This window comes from Cibotium barometz, chromosome 31, assembly GCF_041138505.1.
Source record: "Cibotium barometz isolate CiBa-2024 chromosome 31, ASM4113850v1, whole genome shotgun sequence".
NCBI classification, from domain to species: domain Eukaryota; kingdom Viridiplantae; phylum Streptophyta; class Polypodiopsida; order Cyatheales; family Cibotiaceae; genus Cibotium; species Cibotium barometz.
This window is the reverse complement of record NC_141076.1, coordinates 29,011,743-29,028,655: the sequence shown is the minus strand read 5'-3', so window position 1 is coordinate 29,028,655 and position 16,913 is coordinate 29,011,743. Positions and strand designations below refer to the sequence as shown.

The following is a 16,913-nucleotide window of genomic DNA, read 5'->3' as shown; positions in this document are numbered from 1 at the left end:
AAATTACACCTTGCTCTGTTCTGTTGACAAGAGACTTTGAGATGCGGCGTCAAATGTCACAAGCATATGTGATCCACTTCATGTTCCAAGTGACGCAATGGGCGACACATGTGATCCACTTCATTTTCCAAGTGACCCAATGCACACGTCTTCAAACCCTTTTTAAGCCCCACAACAGTGTGTGCAAAAATTAAGAAAGAAGATGACACAAGCATGTGATCCACTTCATGTTTCAAGTGACCCAATGGGCACGTCTCCAAACCCTTTTTAAGCCACACAACAGTGTGTGCAAAAATCATAAGAAATAACTCTTTAAAAGAAAGCAAACCCTTTTTAAACCCCACAACAGTGTTTGCAAAAATTAAGAAAGAAGACGACACAAGCATGCGATCCACTTCATATTCCAAGTGACCCAATGGGCACGTCTCCAAACTCTTTTTAAGCCACGTGGCAGTGTGTCCGAAAATCATAAGAAATAACTCTTCAAAAGAAAGCACGGCATAGAATAATATTTCAACAGCGTAAGCTGATACACCAAATTACACCTTACTCTGTTCTGTTGACAAGAGACTTTGAGATGCGGTGTCAGATGTCAACCTCAGTAAAACCCTTTTCAATCTCTTCTTCAAATCCAGCAATATCGTCTCGGCATTTTGGCCTGATTGCACAATGAGCCGATGCTCATGACAAGCTAATGAAAACCAAGTTCCATCCCACATGCCACAACAAAGCTGACTGGCAAGCAAATCTGCGCAATGATAATGAAAGCTTCGATTGCATGTCTCCACACAACAGCATAGTGTGGCTCCAAATTGTTGACATCTAGCACATTTCTACGTTCCACAAAGCACAATGCCAAAAATTAGCCAAAACATGACCGGAAATGGGAAAACGTGATCTAACAAACAAAGCAAGGTCAAGGGTACATACTGAGGATTTCCCATAATTGATAGCATTTGAGAGACCTTGAATGGAGCCACTTTCATCTATATAGATCTACAACAAGGTAGGAAAGAACGTTGGACAAACAGAGTAGTCAAGTTAATATGCTATACAGGACCCTGAGAATCTATGTTACCTTGCTGGACCATAAAGCACACATTTTGTGAACTTTGCCACTACATGCGTCTTCATTTTTCTTGCGAGAGAGAGAATCATACTCAAGTGATTCAGGACCGCAACAACAGTTCTGAAGGCGTGATCCACAACACCACGAGTACCACTCACCCAATGACAAGGATGGGCCTTGATGGCATAAGTCACACAATATATCCGGGTCCCACCGCTGGGTCTCCAATGCCACCATTCTTTTAAAGAAGGTTTTTTGTGAAACATTCTCATCACACACTATTTCGGCTAAAGCAACCCTTTCACTACAAACTATCCTGGTGGCAGCAATCTCTTCTTGACAAGCTACGCCAACATCCACTTCAACCTCTTTGTGGTCTCTGCTGCCGTGGGCAGAAGGCTCTTGCAAAGATATTTTATGAATCAAGCGCTTCTTTCGTGCTTTGAAACCATCACCTTCAAATCCAATTATCACTACATCTGGCCCAATCTTCACACTATTTAATGTATCATCCCCTGAAAGTGTCGAGAACAGAGACTTGTTCTGACCGGTCTGCATGTGTTCATCTTGCATGTAAGAACTCGTATGAATATGGGCATATTTCTTTGGTATTGCCTCATCATTGGCCCCTTGTATATTACTAGGGGACACTGACAAGCATTTTGACTCATCTTTGTTCCACCCTAAATCCCTTTCTGGGATTATTTTCTCAACCATCATATGCTCACCTCCACTTTCATACACGAACACTACCTCGGCTTCTTTACAGCAGCTTTCTGCACCGAGTGAATATTCATTTTCTGATATATTTTTTTGTGAATTCTTCAGCTCTTTCAATAAACAAGTGTCTGTGTTTGCTGCAGCAAGAAACAGATTGGTTCAGAAATCAATTGCACACAGACCATGTTAGGCTGGATGAAAAAAAAAAACAGAAACATCACCCATGCTGGAGGATGTCAAATTCCTTCTAGATGAACATGATTCATACCTCCCATTATTTAAGCACGCATGCGCACGCAAGTACGTATTCATGTGTGTATGTATGTGTGTTTATTATGGATGGATGTACGAATATGTATGGCATAAAAAGAGAACCTGATTCATATATCTTTCCTTGTTAACATGCAGGCATGCATGCACACGCGCACATACAAACAAATAGAAATGTTGTATATTTCCACATATTTAAGGTTAAAAAAGAGCATGGTCATATATTCCATTATTTAAACACACACAAACACAAGCACGTGCGTGCATGCGTACATTTGTATGGATGGATGGATGCCATCGAAAAAGACCATGAGTCTTATGTTTTTTTTTTTGTATTGCCAAGGTTATTTTTAGAGACAGAATTGACAGACGCACGCCATTAGGCATGCGGAAGAAGGGACTCCAGAGCTTCTCGGTCTGCCTCAAACCCTTGTGCAGCTTGATAGAGGATTTCCTGCTTTTCCGATACACTCAGACCCGTAATCATTGAAGTGCATGCTCCTGGAAAATAGACCCCTGACAAAGAAAGAAATTGGCATAAATTTTGCCTTTTGAGTGTGGTTGGTCGCACTTGTTTTTTTTCATGCTTTAGCGCGTGCTTGTCTGAGATTTTGTAGTAATATAATCAGCCCTGTTTTACTCAAAAAAAAAAAAGGAGGCAATTGTTGATGCGAGGGAGCTGAAGATCTGCTTCAGAAAAGGGTAAGCAAGGGATGGTGGCCTTGATCGAGGCTGACAGAGCAGCTGCCATGGAGTCCTCTTGATGGGGTGAAGACCAAGAGACACTAACACTTGCCAAAGAAAGCTGAAAAAATGTCAAAGGAGAGGCTGAAGACGATAGGGTGAAGACCAAGAGGATCAGAATAAAAACAAGGGAGCAAAGGGAAAAGGAAAGCGGGCGGAAAGGCGAAGATGGAAGAGGCGCAGGTGGGAAACTAGAAAGGGGGGGGGGGGGAAGGGGCGAAGGAGGGTGAAAGAGGAGGGCAAGTGTCTCATGGAATATACAGGGGCTTGGTGGTGTTTTCACACGTCATTAGAAAGAAATTATCAAGTAACAGATTCATTTTGCAGTCACGGAAGGTTCTATGGACATTTTGCTCTTCCAGGATCATAAACTTAATGCCAGCCAATGTGGTAGATCTGGCAAGTTATTATCTAGTCACACCTTTTGATCAGGAGCTGAAAGGACCAAAGGTGGTGTATGTATTTCAGTGTCAGCCCCTATCTTGCCTTGCATCATTGGCCATGGTGCATTCTGCATGCTAGAGCGCAGTGGATCATCATTATGCAGTATGGAAGACACATCAGTATTCTGAACATGTATGCACGTAATCATAGAGGGGAGTGGATTTCCTTTTGGAAGGCCCTCACTGACTTGCCGCCTCATGCTGATCAATTGATCATTAGGGGTGATTTTAATATGGTTGAGCAGCCCACAAACAAAAGAGGACAAGTGGGTATGGTGCACCCACTTGAGAGAGCCTCTTGGAAGAGGTTTACTCTTTCTATACATGGCAAAGATTGTTGGCTTGAGGATGATATTCAAAGGAGGCCATCCTCTCTCCTCTTTTCTTGGTCTAATAGGAGGAGGGATGCAGGTTCCATCTATGCACGTTTAGATTGCTTCTATGTTGATGATTGTGTTCTTCATAGTAAAGGTGATTGCTTCTAGATCTCTCGCGAGTCACACTATACGATAGGGATGCCCTTTAGCCCCCTTGTTATATCTCATTGTTGCTGAGGCTATGAGCATTTTTCTTCGCTCCACTGCTGGAGTTTCTAGTTTTAGTCTGCCTTTGCACAGTGAGGATGAGCTTTTGGACTCTAAGCTTGTTGATGATACTGCTATGTTCCTCAAGGCCTCACACATGTTTATATTCCTTTCTGATTGCTTTAGAGGAGTTTTGCTTGGCTGTAGGGGCTCTCATTAATTGGCATAAGTCAGTTGGCCTTTGGATTACTGACTCCCAAAGAGTCAATTGGGGTGCAAAGCGCGGGTTTAATTGGATTGATAGAGGTTGTACTACCAGATATTTGGGGTGTCAAGTTGGGGTTGATATTTCACCTACACAATAGTTTGCACCAGTACTTATGAGCATTAGGAAGACACTTCTTCATTGGAGTTCTAGGAGATTGGATCTAGCCTCCAGAGCTTTGGTGGTTAACCAAGTACTACTTGCCTTAGCCGGGTTCATTGCCTCTTGTTGGTGCTTCTCTCGTGGATGCATTGGCCAGCTGCGAAGATTGGTCCATAACTTTCTTTGGTCCAGTTTGGATTGTTCACCAGACACCAGGGCCAGAGTGGCTTGGGAGACTGTTATACACCTTAGACACAAAGGGCTGAATATTGTAGATCCAGATATACAGTGTAGGGCATTGCTTTGCAAGGCTAGTGGTCAAAACATTCCTCCAAGGCACTAAGCCTTGAAAGGATTTTTTTATGTTTCACATTTCCGGTTGTTCACCTCATGGTGGTGGAGATTGGATGCTCAGTTCACATTTATTTTCACCGAGGCAGAGTATAGGCCGCCACTTTCTCCACTTATGGACCTTTTTTGAGACAGAGGCTTCCTACATCAGTGGATGAGGCTGATAGAAAGCCCATTACATGGAATGACCTCATTATAGATGAGGTTGGACGACCTTTGCCTGCCTCTGGAGTGACCTGGTTAGGAGAGAAGTGCATCACTAGTTATTGCCTGGAATTCTTTTAAAAGTTACACTTGTCTCCACCCACAGCACCTTAGAGGAGGTCTTAGACGAATCGACCAAATTCACGCAGCTGTACCTCATGAGTGGATTACTAGCACATTTCACGATCAACATCATCCTAGGTGGCTGGGACTTTTCTCCAAGACAAGTTCCATCACAGGTGTTAGCCTTGCTAGATCAGGAGGGAGATCTTGTTTTTTATTCTATCCAGCCAGGATGGAGATTGTTGAAATGTGACACGCTAGCAACTATTCCTGGCACTGCCTGATATTGTGACCCATGGGTCTTGGTGCGTCTGGTTGTATGGTGGATGTCCTATCAGATATCTTCATTGGGATCATGATTCAGAGGACTCCTACACTTAAGCTGCAGTGGGAAAGTTATAACATCACCCCATTGATTAAAAAGAGAATTTGGCATAGACTTTGGCACTCAGCCGGATCTCACTTCTTTTGGTTATTCTTATATGGTGGCCTTCCCACTAATCAGTGGAGGGTTATTTTTGGAGTAGACCCCGCCAAGGAGCTTCTAAGACAGTGCAACATTGTATCGGGGGTGTAGAGCTGCTCAGAGGATTTGTAGCTCTATACCTCAACTTATGTGCAGATTGAAGAGAGACAATTTATGTTACTCGGGGATCTAGTGCTTGGCTCACTCAGTCTGCTCCACAAATATTTTTTGAGGGCAGGGATCACGACACTACCATAATGTTCTGGAGAGGTGTGGCCCAATGCTGCATGCTATAGGATATTCCTCATACCCCAGTATAGACCACCTCTGCAGAGGATTGATACAACTTGGGAGCTCGTTGCCAGTATCACAGTTTGGCAGATTTGGAGGGCCAAATGCACAAAGGCTATTGAGGGCACTCATATATATGACACTCAGTGCATTTGTACTATATTGGGAGATATAATTCACACTCTTATAGCCACATGGGCTCGTCCCATATTGGTTGAGATCAACCTACATTTTGGGATGAGGTTTTGTTTTGCTCTGGCCTCCAGCCGTGATTTTGTAAGGTTTATTCATACTTAATAGAAGTCTCTTTTTCGCAAAAATAATAATAATAATAATAATCTACAAAACATTCGATCTCAACTGCATCTTTATCCTCATTTTGTCATTCATCATAGGTTTCATAAGCACATGAGGCACACTCGGTAAACTGCAAAACGTTCTATCTCGAAATGCATCTTTATCCTCGTTTGGTCTTTAACCATAGGTTTCATCATCAGCACATGAGGCAGACTCAGTAAACTGCAAAAGGTTCAATCTGACTGCATCTTTATTCTCATTTTGTCATTAACCTTAGGTTTCATAAGCACACGAGGCAGACTCAGTAATTGGCAAACCATTCAATCTCAGCTGCATCTTTATTCTCATTTTTTCATTAACCAACACAAATATCCCCAGAAGAAAGAAGAGAACAGCATCTAGGTGTGCCATTAGTGGCTTATATAAGTCTCCAAGATAACTTTATATTTTTTACGACATCAAGAAGCTAGATTGACAGGAACAGTTTGAACCTCACCTTTATGCTTTGGAAACACTTCACGAGGACCAGGCAACTGAAAGATCGGGGACGATTCTTCTAATACACACGATGGAGGGGTTGAAAGCTTGGATATCTCCATCATACTTTTCTCTTCTACTGCAACGTTCAAATCGATCTCTTTAATCTCAGACTGCCCAAGCCCATAACCAGGGAGACTTTGGTTGAAATGATCACTTGAAGGTTTTCGTAGTAGCCCCAAAGGCGTAGAAGCTCCCAAGCCTTCTGCTGCAGTTTCCGGAACGATAGCAGGTGTTGGCTTTGCATGTCTGCAAAGAGAGTATGCAGGTAGACTAAGCTTGAAGTCATCATGAAGAATGTCCTCAACTCTTGGCTTGCATGGTTCTGGACAGTTTAACGATAAGAGCAGCATGTCCCTTTCTTGTCCAGTCTCACTCGTGCATTTACTAAACTTGGGTCCTTCTGTTCCACTGGCTGGAAAAACTTGTTTTCGTTTCTCAGTTGATTTCATACTCAAAGAAGCATCTAGAAGAAAAAAAGAAAGAAAAATTCCCACGCATTTAACTGCTGCAGAAAAGATGTTTTGAATGGACACTTGTATAGTATAACTGATTGTTAGATTAAACACTATAGAACATACCTCTAACGAGACTGTGTGCTGGAATCTCCTCAATACCAGCACTTTTGTCCACGGTCACCTGCTCTGGTTTTGGTATGCCAGTGAACAATCCTCCTTTCGAACCCATATCAACAAGTAATAATGTAGAACTGTCTTCTCTGTACAAAGCACTTTCGTAGTTTAAGGTTTTAGGTCTGAATGGCCTTTCACAAGAGCCATCTTCACTGTGTTTCCATGCATGACGCCTTCTCTTTCTCTGGTTGTAGTAATTCCTGGTCAAATCATCAGCACCTGGCTTTGCTGCAACAAAACCATATAAGTCACCGTTACAAGGATCCCCAGCAGGTGCTTTGCAGCAACACTCAGGAGAGGTTCTATGTTTGTATCTCTTTCTCTTAGCACACTGTCTCGGCTTATTGTCTTTTCTATTGGTTTTTCTTATAGAACCACCACGTCCCGTACAGTGCCTGCCTTCTTTTTTACATGATTTGTTTCTGATACCATGCCAAATCCAGAGTCTCCCGTCGTGTCCGTCCCTACACCTCCTGCTTATCATCGCATGCCTTGATTTGAACCGTTTCTTCCTGTCCCCATCAGCCCTCCCGCAAAAATACCCACACTGCAGGCTATTGTGTTCCTCAAGTTTCTTATTGATGTGGTCTGTGTGACTGCAGCTACTGCTGCTGTTGTAACTACTGCTATCGCTACTGCTGCTGACTCCATTGCAGCATCTGCTATCGCTACTGCTGCTGCTTCTGGCACATCTTACCATCCTCAACCCCTTTGAAAGATCCGATTCACAAGTGAGTTACACCAACAAAAAAAACATATGAATACCTTGAATGCTACATGGTTCAAGGGGCATTATCTAACCAACATATTGCAAGGTTCAATGAGATAAAAGTTCAAACAGAGGCCAAACAATACACACAAAAGATCACATCGAAACCATGTTTTTTGTGCTGCAATTAAAATAACTGAGCTCACAAATATATAGACAATTTTGCAACAAATGTCCGCCACCACCCCCACCATGCTTGCCTTTCAGATTTGCCATCCTATTTCCTAATCCATCTCTCTGAAATGTTACTCTATACCTCCCCCCCAGGAGTTGGCCTGTTTCTATATTCTCCACGACCTGGTCCAGATGCAGATATTGCCCTTTTAGGCAGCGCTTGCACACTGCAGACCCTGGCCTCCTTGCGCACGCTTTCTTGGCTGGTGCCTGTTTGTTGGGCAGCACCCAGGCCTAGCCGACTGGCTGGGCAGACCTGCCCAAGGGTGGATATCCCCTTCTTGGCCCTCTGCCATTTTAGTTTTTCCTAGAAAAGAGACTTCTGATTAAGTATGAAAAAATATACAAAAGGGAGATTTCAAACCAAACAACAGGAAAATCTCAACCAATCTGGTACCTTGTGCTGCCAACAAGGTCACATATGAGTGGGAGTGAAAAAGATGCCATAATCCCAGTGTCTCATAAATTGGCCGTGCTTTCTCTCCGCAGCCCTCAAAGATCCCTAGATTAGGCCCAAGTGGCCATGAAGGTGTGGATGATATCAATCCAAATCCTGCAAATGCACTGTGTCTCATAAACCATAGTGCTTTCAATGGCCTCAGTGCATCTAGCCTTCCAAACATGCCAGGCTGCAGTACTAGCAATAATCTCCACTACAACCTCTATGTTTCGGGGACGTATCTTGACTCCAGCATGCCCTAAAGACGGCACCGCCTGGCTGATCATAATGACTAGATCTCATAATGGCTAATCCCTGATGTTCACCTTATACCTCAGCTCTGGGCCCACTATGTCCACTATGCCCACTATGGCTGATCATAATGACTAGATCTCATAATGGCTAATCCCTGATGTTCACCTTATACCTCAGCTCTGGGCCCACTATGTCCACCAAATGATAGCACCAAAAGAAATGTAAGCATCCTTCATCAGCCTTCCAAGGAGACGTGCTATTGCATCGGTGCTTCCTTTCACTCCCATAGCCACTGCTAGACTATCTCTGAAGCTCTTGCATGCTAGGCTAACACCAACAACTGATCTCCACTGATTGGTGGCAAGGACACCAGATAGAGATAAAGGAGGATATCTGTGTCCTGTAAGAATGCCACCTCCTCCTTCAAAAAGTGCTCTGAATGTCAAGTGTGATACCATAAGCCTCCCTATGAGATCTAAGAGTAGGGACTCCCTAAACCTGTCCCATGACAAGATGCTTGGCATTTTGCACAATCTGCCATACAACCAAGGCTCCAAGCATCTATGATCATCCCTGGGGGAAGATCAGTATAACAGTGCTTCCTTGCTCTACCAACAACCCTCACAAAATGCAGCACTAGGCCGTCAGTGATATCATGCACGTCACATCTCTCCAAATACCATCCACCATCCTCCCTCCGAGTGGGGAGGCCCATAACCTGTAGAGGTACACCTATCCTGGAGAAAACTCCAAACCACGAGTGATGAAGCCCTTCCAAGAAGGTCCCTGTGATCCAGTGGTTGGCTATGGCAGCATCAATCTACACAATCCTCTAAGTAGAGCCCCTCAAATACTGTGTAAGCATCCCTCTCTCATCCTCCATGAGGATTTTAAGCCTCTTCAAATCCAACACTATGGGGAAGCAAGTCTCCGAGCCAGCCCACTGATTAAGCGTAGCTGCCCCAAGAGGTCTACCATTCTCAGCCAAGATCAAGTTATTCCACATAATGCAATCCCAGGGGGGTTGAAGGAAGGGGGGGGGGGGGGGGGGGGGGGGGGGGGGGGGGTTGTTTGCCGCATGTGGTGGGGGTTGGGGGGGTGGACTTCCACCTCCATCCCCCCTTCTCTTGCTTCATATGCCTCCTATCTTCGTGTCGACCTCTTTTTACCTTGTTACTTTACTCCACATCCCCCTCCCCAAGAAAAAAAAGACCGTCTCTTAGCTCAATGCCTCTTCTACCTTCGTCTCAACCCTTATCTCCATTGCCCAGCCAGAAATATAGCTTGCCTCCACAATTCGTTGCCTCCTCTGTTTTTCAAAAACGGAAACTCCTTTAAAGCATACCTGAACATAAAAGAGACAATATATCAATACATGGAGTGACACGTTCACTCTCTTTTGGCCATCTGGGCCCTCCTTTAGGGATCTTCTAGAGCTGCGCAAACAAAACGCAATAGACTACCATGTTATTTTCTTCTCCTCCACTACTACAGGGCTTTTATGCCAACATAGTGCTCCTGATTGGTTGAGATCTCCCTACCTTTTGGTTTGAGATCTCCCTTTGTATGATTTTATTTTACTTAAAAGAAGTCTATTTTCTAGAAGACATACTTATTTTTCCTCTTTAACTCACCCACCAAGGCCATTTCTCTAATTGTGTAAAAAGAATGTAGCATTCCTTTTATTTAACCCAAGAGAAGAACCTTCCATTAGTTACCAAAAATAGAGCTGAAAAGGCTAAGTACATGACCTAGCATCAATCAAGGTAGACAAGAAAACCACCAGGGGATAGAGAGGGACCCTTCGTCACTAGTTGTGGCCACTCGCGAAGACAGGCCATCTCATATAATGGGGGAGCAGGTAACAACCAAACAAGTGGCCTGTAAATCCAAGTAACCTCACTCTCTCTAATCCTGAGGAAAGCACCGCTACTCCAAATCCACAAAAAAGCCTCTCGGCCTTCATCTGCACCATGGACTGCCATCAGGATATCATGTCTGAAGAAAACCCCTACCCACTGAAGGGGAGGCGAGTCTGTCAGAATACGCAGCGGAGATGATGACCAGATCTGGGAACACGAGCAAAACGCAGTGCAGAAAATCACAGCACAAGAGAGAGAGAGATAGAGGCGTGTAACTCTGGTCTATATACACAAGAAGATCCCGAGTATGATCCAAAAAATGACAAGGGGCTGGGGGCCTATTTATATGGCCCCCCATCAGCAGTCGGCCTGCTGTAGGGCAGCCGACTGGACACAAGAAACCTCCACGACTGAAAAATCACAGTCGGCCAGCAGCAGAGTGGTCCCACGACTCATGCAGTGCAGTCGGCCACTTCCAGAATCTCCACAGATGCAGTCGGCCAGGTTCAAGGTCCTCCTGCCACTACTAGACTGCCTCCCATGCCACAGAATAATAGGGAAAAAATGGGGAAAAATACGGAGTGGGGAAAAATGAGAAAACACCTCATAAGGGCAGGCACACCCACAACAAACGCCCTGGTGTATAAAAATAGACAGGAGATGACTTCTAACACCCCCTCTCAGCTCCTGGCTGTAAAACCAACCACAAGGAGCTAGGGTGCCGCCTGAGCAAATCCTGAGATAGCGACTTCGTGAAGATGTCCACCGTACTGTCCTCCGTCGAACAGAACTCTAGCAAGATGTCATCAACAACGATCTATTCACGAACAAAGTGCCTCTGGATGACCATGGGTTCCTCCAGTGGAAGCCCAAACCTGCAATGCAACCTCTGCACCCTCACCACCTTACAAGCAGCATCACAAACAGCCCGGTACTCTCGACAAGGCAAAAGACGACTGTCTCTTACTGCTCCGTAAAACTGCTCCTGGGCCTGAAGTAGATCTCCTCGTGTCCGGATCTCCTCCCCAAACTGAGTCACTCCAACCGTGGAGTCGAACTCCATCCAACAATCCCCCTCCTATGTACAAGAGTCCATGATCCTTCGCATGCCGCAGAAACCACAGAAAACGCAATCCTGCCTCCCAAAGAGTCATCCGCAACCATGAGCTCAACTGCCTCATCAGGAAGCTCCTGTCCAATCTGGTGTCCATCAACCAGATCAATGAACCATTCTGCTTCTTCTGAGTCAAAGAGGCATCACACTGCTCACAAGGAGCAACACCTGTTACGGTGCAAAACCAAGTCCTGGAAACCTGCTGAAGACCACGCAAGGCCTTCTAAAACCCGTCAACCACCCCCTCTGAATCCAGAACCACAAAGCCTGGAATATTTACCTCCTTCTGCAAGTAATCAACTGCCACCTACTCGGCTTTCCAAAAGGTCCCCATGGAAAGAACATCCTCATCTACTCGAGGTTCTTTGTCCCGAATACTACGAGACATCAGAGCATAAGTTACCTCTTCAGTTTCCTCTGACTGATGAACACAAGAACTACCAACATCAGTACTGGAGAGTTCTTGCCAACTGTTGCCATCTACTGGCAAGCTATCCACCATCTAGTCCCGGAAAGCCTGCACCTGCAGCGTATCCACACTTAAGTGGCCATTACCAGACTGCCACTCATCACAAACCTGAGGACCTGGGAGAGAGAGTGCTGAAAGCTTGTAAACTCCATTCTCCACTCCGCCTTCCCAAACCACTTGGCGTGTTGCTTTGTCTCGGAGAGCAACAAAATGCTCATCAAACTCCACCCATACGCCAGTCTTGCAAACCTGATGCACTGACAACAGATGAAAACCAAGTGACGGAACATACAACACCTGGGAGGAATGCTTCCCCCCTCTGCCATCGGGAACTATCTCCAACCTGCCCTCACTGTGAACTGGGATAGTGGATGTATCCCCAGTAAGAATGTGACCAGAAAGCTTGCAGAGATCTTGTAAACTAGAGCGGGAAGGAGTCATGTGAATGGAAGCACCACTGTCTAGAATCCACTCCCGAGTATCCGTTGCGGAGAGTCCTCCAATCTCCTCCCTGCCTGAAGAAAATGAAACATCAGTGTCCACCACCTCCAAGTGCACAAAAGCCGGAGTCCTCATGATTGCTGCTGAGGAATCTTCACCCTTCTCGGTCTTCCGCTTGGGACACTGCCTCCAATAGTGGCCTTTCTCGCCACAATCATTACAGGTCCTCTCTGCCTTTAGTTTCTCGCGGTGAGTAACGGACTTCTTCTCAGACGACTTCTCCGACACGAAGCCTTCCCTTTGCCCGTGTTACAACCTTTCGACCGTTGGCCAGATAAGGCCTCCGAACCTCCACCCTGAGGCGGGTTCGTGAATCGTTCCTCCTAGTCCAAGACCATGGACACAAGCTCCTCCCACGTGATGGTGCTGAGCCTGCCATTGGTAATCAAAGACAAGTAAAATGCTGAGTACTGAGAGGGCAAGTGCGACAGCAACGTTATGGCCATGTTCTCTGACGATATCTCCTTCCCAGCCTGAAGAACTTCCTGCTGAAGAGCCTGCAGCTTGTTAATATGCTCCCGCATCGTCGACGACTTTGCAGGGCTCATAACCCGCATCTGTACTTCCAAGGAAATCCTCTTCATGGGCGATACCCTGTTGTAAAGAGAGGCCAAATGCTGCCATATACCTCTGGCCAGCGTCATATGCTTTACATGATTGATTACCTGCGGTGTGCAGTTGAGAAAGATAAATGAACGGACCCTGGCGTGGACACGATCCCACATCTGTGTTTGAGCCTCCCGGTCCTTTCGGATCGACGGTAACTCCCCTTCCTCTACTTCCGGCCATGGAACCCCAACAACGACGAAATCAGTGAGGTTCCAAACCAATGTCTGACGAAGTCTCTCTTTCGTCTAGAACTAGGGAAGACTAGTGAGAAGAAAAACAAATGTGGTCCCAAGCTCGAAAGAGGCTGGCCGCAAATCAGTCCTCCAAGGCTAAGCTTAGGCCACGGGACCTCATCTCTGTGAAGATCCATCTCGGGCTCAGGGACCAAGGACCTCCAAGAATACTTGCCCCTAGGGAGTGCCTGCAAAGCCTCTCAATCTCCTCGGAAGAGAAGGGTGTCATCAAGAAACTCCAAAGAGCCGGTGAAACCACCTCACACATGTGCTGCCAGATCCTCTCTTGCATCCTATATTAGCAGCGGGGAGTGAGGCTCTGCAGTGAGGAGGGAATTGAAGAAGCCAATGTCTATGGCTAGCGGTTCAGAAATAATGGTGCCGTCCAATCCTCTAAGCCTTCGAATGCCGTCCCTCTAGTGGTGAGGCCCTATCCTCTCAAAAAAATCCCTTGTGCCTAGGTGTCCTGCCTAGGTTATGGTTGGCCACGTGCTGGCCAAACTCTATGGTGCAGTGTTGGAGCAAGAGCTTAGCTTATATGCTGAGCGAGCAGGTTTATGCTCATCAGGGCACGCAAGCTTCAGGAGAGCTTTCTCTACCACTGCCCATGTATTCACTTTGAGATGTATGATTGATCAGGCCAGAGTGAGGAAGAGAAAGCTCTATTGCTGCTTTGGGGATTTCCGCAAGGCATTTGACACAGTACCACGAGAGAGGCTCTTTCAGCGCCTGCAGCCTCTTGGCATACCATCACATATGACATGGGGCATCTATGCATTATATGAGCAGGTTTTTGGGCGAGTCAGATGTCCAGGAGGTATGTCCGAGACTATTGTTAGCACCATTGGTGTGAAGCAAGGATGCCCACTTTCCCCCACGCTATTTGGGTTATACATTGATGAGGTGGCTGACTTCATTACACAGGGAGGCGGAGATGGAGTTGATTTAGCAGGTACCTCAGTACATATTATGCTTTATGCTGATGATATTGTATTAGTGTCTGAGTCTCCAGGTGGTCTACAACAGGTGGTCTACAACAACATCTACATGCACTCGATGATTTATGCACACAGAGGGGTCTTACTGTGAACCTTGGGAAAACCAAGGTTATGGTCTTTCATACATTGAGACAGGGCAGGAGTCAGCTGACATTCACTCTCGCAGGACGCCAGATGGAGGTGGTGACATTATACGTGTACCTAGGGGTTACCTTCTCTGCAGGCAGCCACACGCTTCACCATGGGTTCAGCAGCCAGAGCTAGATTGACACAGGGATATGCAGCATTGGCTATGCTAGAGAGACAGTGTCACCAGGCGCATTTTCAAGAGCCCCTATTTGACACATTAGTCACACCGGCATTGATGTATGGAGCAGCGGTATGGGCGCCAGGCCTTGCTACCCATTGGTGGACACAGATAGAGAGACCACAGGCCCTCATGATGGCACGCATGATACGCAGCAAACCGTCAGTACCTCATGACATTATCCGAGCAAAGTTTGCTGCGCCTCCTATGATGGTAGAGGCTATATTTCAGACTATATGCCTGCTAGACAGATTCAGAGAGATGCCACAGGACAGATTGTCATACAGAGCTTTTGAGGCATCTAGACAGCTGGCTGAGGCAGGAGACAGAGGATCATGGTATGCACAGGTCACACATTGGTTCTCACAGCATGGCCTAGACATGGATCATCTACCACCATTCGAGTATGACAGGGATGCACCACATATCTGTCTCTCTCATAGTGAGAGGAACAGAGTATTGAGACAAGACCTCTGGCAGCTCTATACACGAGAGACATGGATATCGCCTACATAGCCTCTTCCACCGAAGATGCTATACTACAGAGATCACTTCATGAGTATCACTGATGATGGATTTATAGAGGCCTAGATACATGGAGGGCTTTTCACCACACGGCTCCCGAGTGGCTATTGGTCAGCTTAGAGTTTCATCACACCGATTGGAGATTGAGACTAGCAAAGCAGCACGGATCCCCCGAGAGGAGAGGGTATGCAGATTGTGCAGAGAGGAGGTGGAGAGTGAGGAGCATTATGTATGCAGATGCAGAGCATATACAGCCATCAGAGAGAGATATCCCATTTTATTCAGAGAGCCACATTCCCTACGCCTGATCTTTGAGGCAACAGACCAGCACATACTGGGGAGATGCATTCTAGACATACAGCGCCACAGAGAGACATCATTACAGGCTCAGACAGCTCCAGAGGGGGGACGACAAACACAGATTACTACATTTTTTCAGAGATCCATCCCACTCCCAGCCCCTACACAGCAAGAAATTAATCTCCAGAGAGCAGAGACACTCAGAGCCCGCAGGAGACAGAGGACACCTGGCTTTCAGACACCACGCCTATACCAGAGAGAGATGACAGAGATCAAAGCTCAATTTCACATAGAGGGTGCCGAGCGACTAGCTCGCTTCAGAGCACACCCAGGCATGTTCTTCAGGGAGCTGTGGACACCCCCTTCATTGATGTATACCATTTTATACCCCCAGTATGGTACAGGATGGAGCTAACTAGGTTGCATATCATGCTTGTATACTCCATGCATATAGCTTTGCATTCTCCTAGTAGTAGAGCTCCATCCCCTCCCCCACTCATTGTACTTATTACACACCCAGATTCAGCTTTTTAGTTCAGTACTTTTTCATTTTGTTGGGATGACAGAGGATACCCCATACAGGTACACCGATTTGTCTCATAGGCCGAGTTCGGTCTTTTGGAAGACGTTAATAAAATCTTTCTTTCTTTCTTTCTTTCTCTCTCTCTCACACACACACACAACACACACATAAATGCCACAAAATAATGTGACCATGCAGCCCTATTTCTGGCAAACAAATTCCTTCAGAATGTAAATATATATACTCACACAAACACACAGATACCATATTTCTCACACATACATACAAATACCTGTGCCCAAGCAGAAATTCCACACAACACAAGCACTATTTCTGCAAAATAAATCGCTTCAAATTCGAAAAATATATAAATTAACAATATTATTTATCTTGCACCAAGGATAAGAAGGTGATTGTGGAACATTTCATCGCCCATTTCGTGGTTTCTCTCAAAATCATACAGTGGGATACCTTGAGCGAAGCGATTATGACACAGACTTTATGGTTGTGATCAGCAGGTAGAGAGTTAGCTTGCGAATATAAGCTATGACGAAAATGCGCTAACAAACACTGTGCATGGCTTGTAGAGAAAGACTCGTGCTTTTTGTCAGCGTCACCTTTAGCATAATTAAGAATGTTTGTCAACTTAAATGGCAATTTAACACACGTCGCCTCGCGCACCCACCACCCACACTTAACAATGTTTCATACTTTGTGGAAAAGATTTAGTCTAAATCATGCACGATTACACTCCTCAGTTCTCATCACCCTATGAGGTTTGAGAACTAAGGACACAAATCTTTAGAACTTGATGGTAATGTTGAAAATAACAAGTGATGTTCTGTGAATGTTAGGAG

The 16,913-nt window shown here is 45.6% G+C and overlaps 1 protein-coding gene across 1 annotated transcript in view; it reads right to left on the bottom strand.

The window, feature by feature from the left end:
* The window catches only part of LOC147620708 (uncharacterized), a 43,211-nt gene extending 26,513 nt beyond the window's left edge, over positions 1-16,698 (bottom strand). The window contains exons 1-6 of the mRNA XM_086824981.1: positions 16,528-16,698; positions 6,928-7,687; positions 6,306-6,812; positions 1,079-1,926; positions 931-996; positions 551-833 (exon numbers count right to left, since the gene is read on the bottom strand). Of these exons, the coding sequence (XP_086681107.1) occupies positions 551-833; positions 931-996; positions 1,079-1,926; positions 6,306-6,812; positions 6,928-7,678 (2,455 nt within the window). The 5' untranslated portion in view covers positions 7,679-7,687; positions 16,528-16,698. The remainder of the gene's footprint in view (positions 1-550; positions 834-930; positions 997-1,078; positions 1,927-6,305; positions 6,813-6,927; positions 7,688-16,527) is intronic.
* Positions 16,699-16,913: the final 215 nt, after the last annotated feature.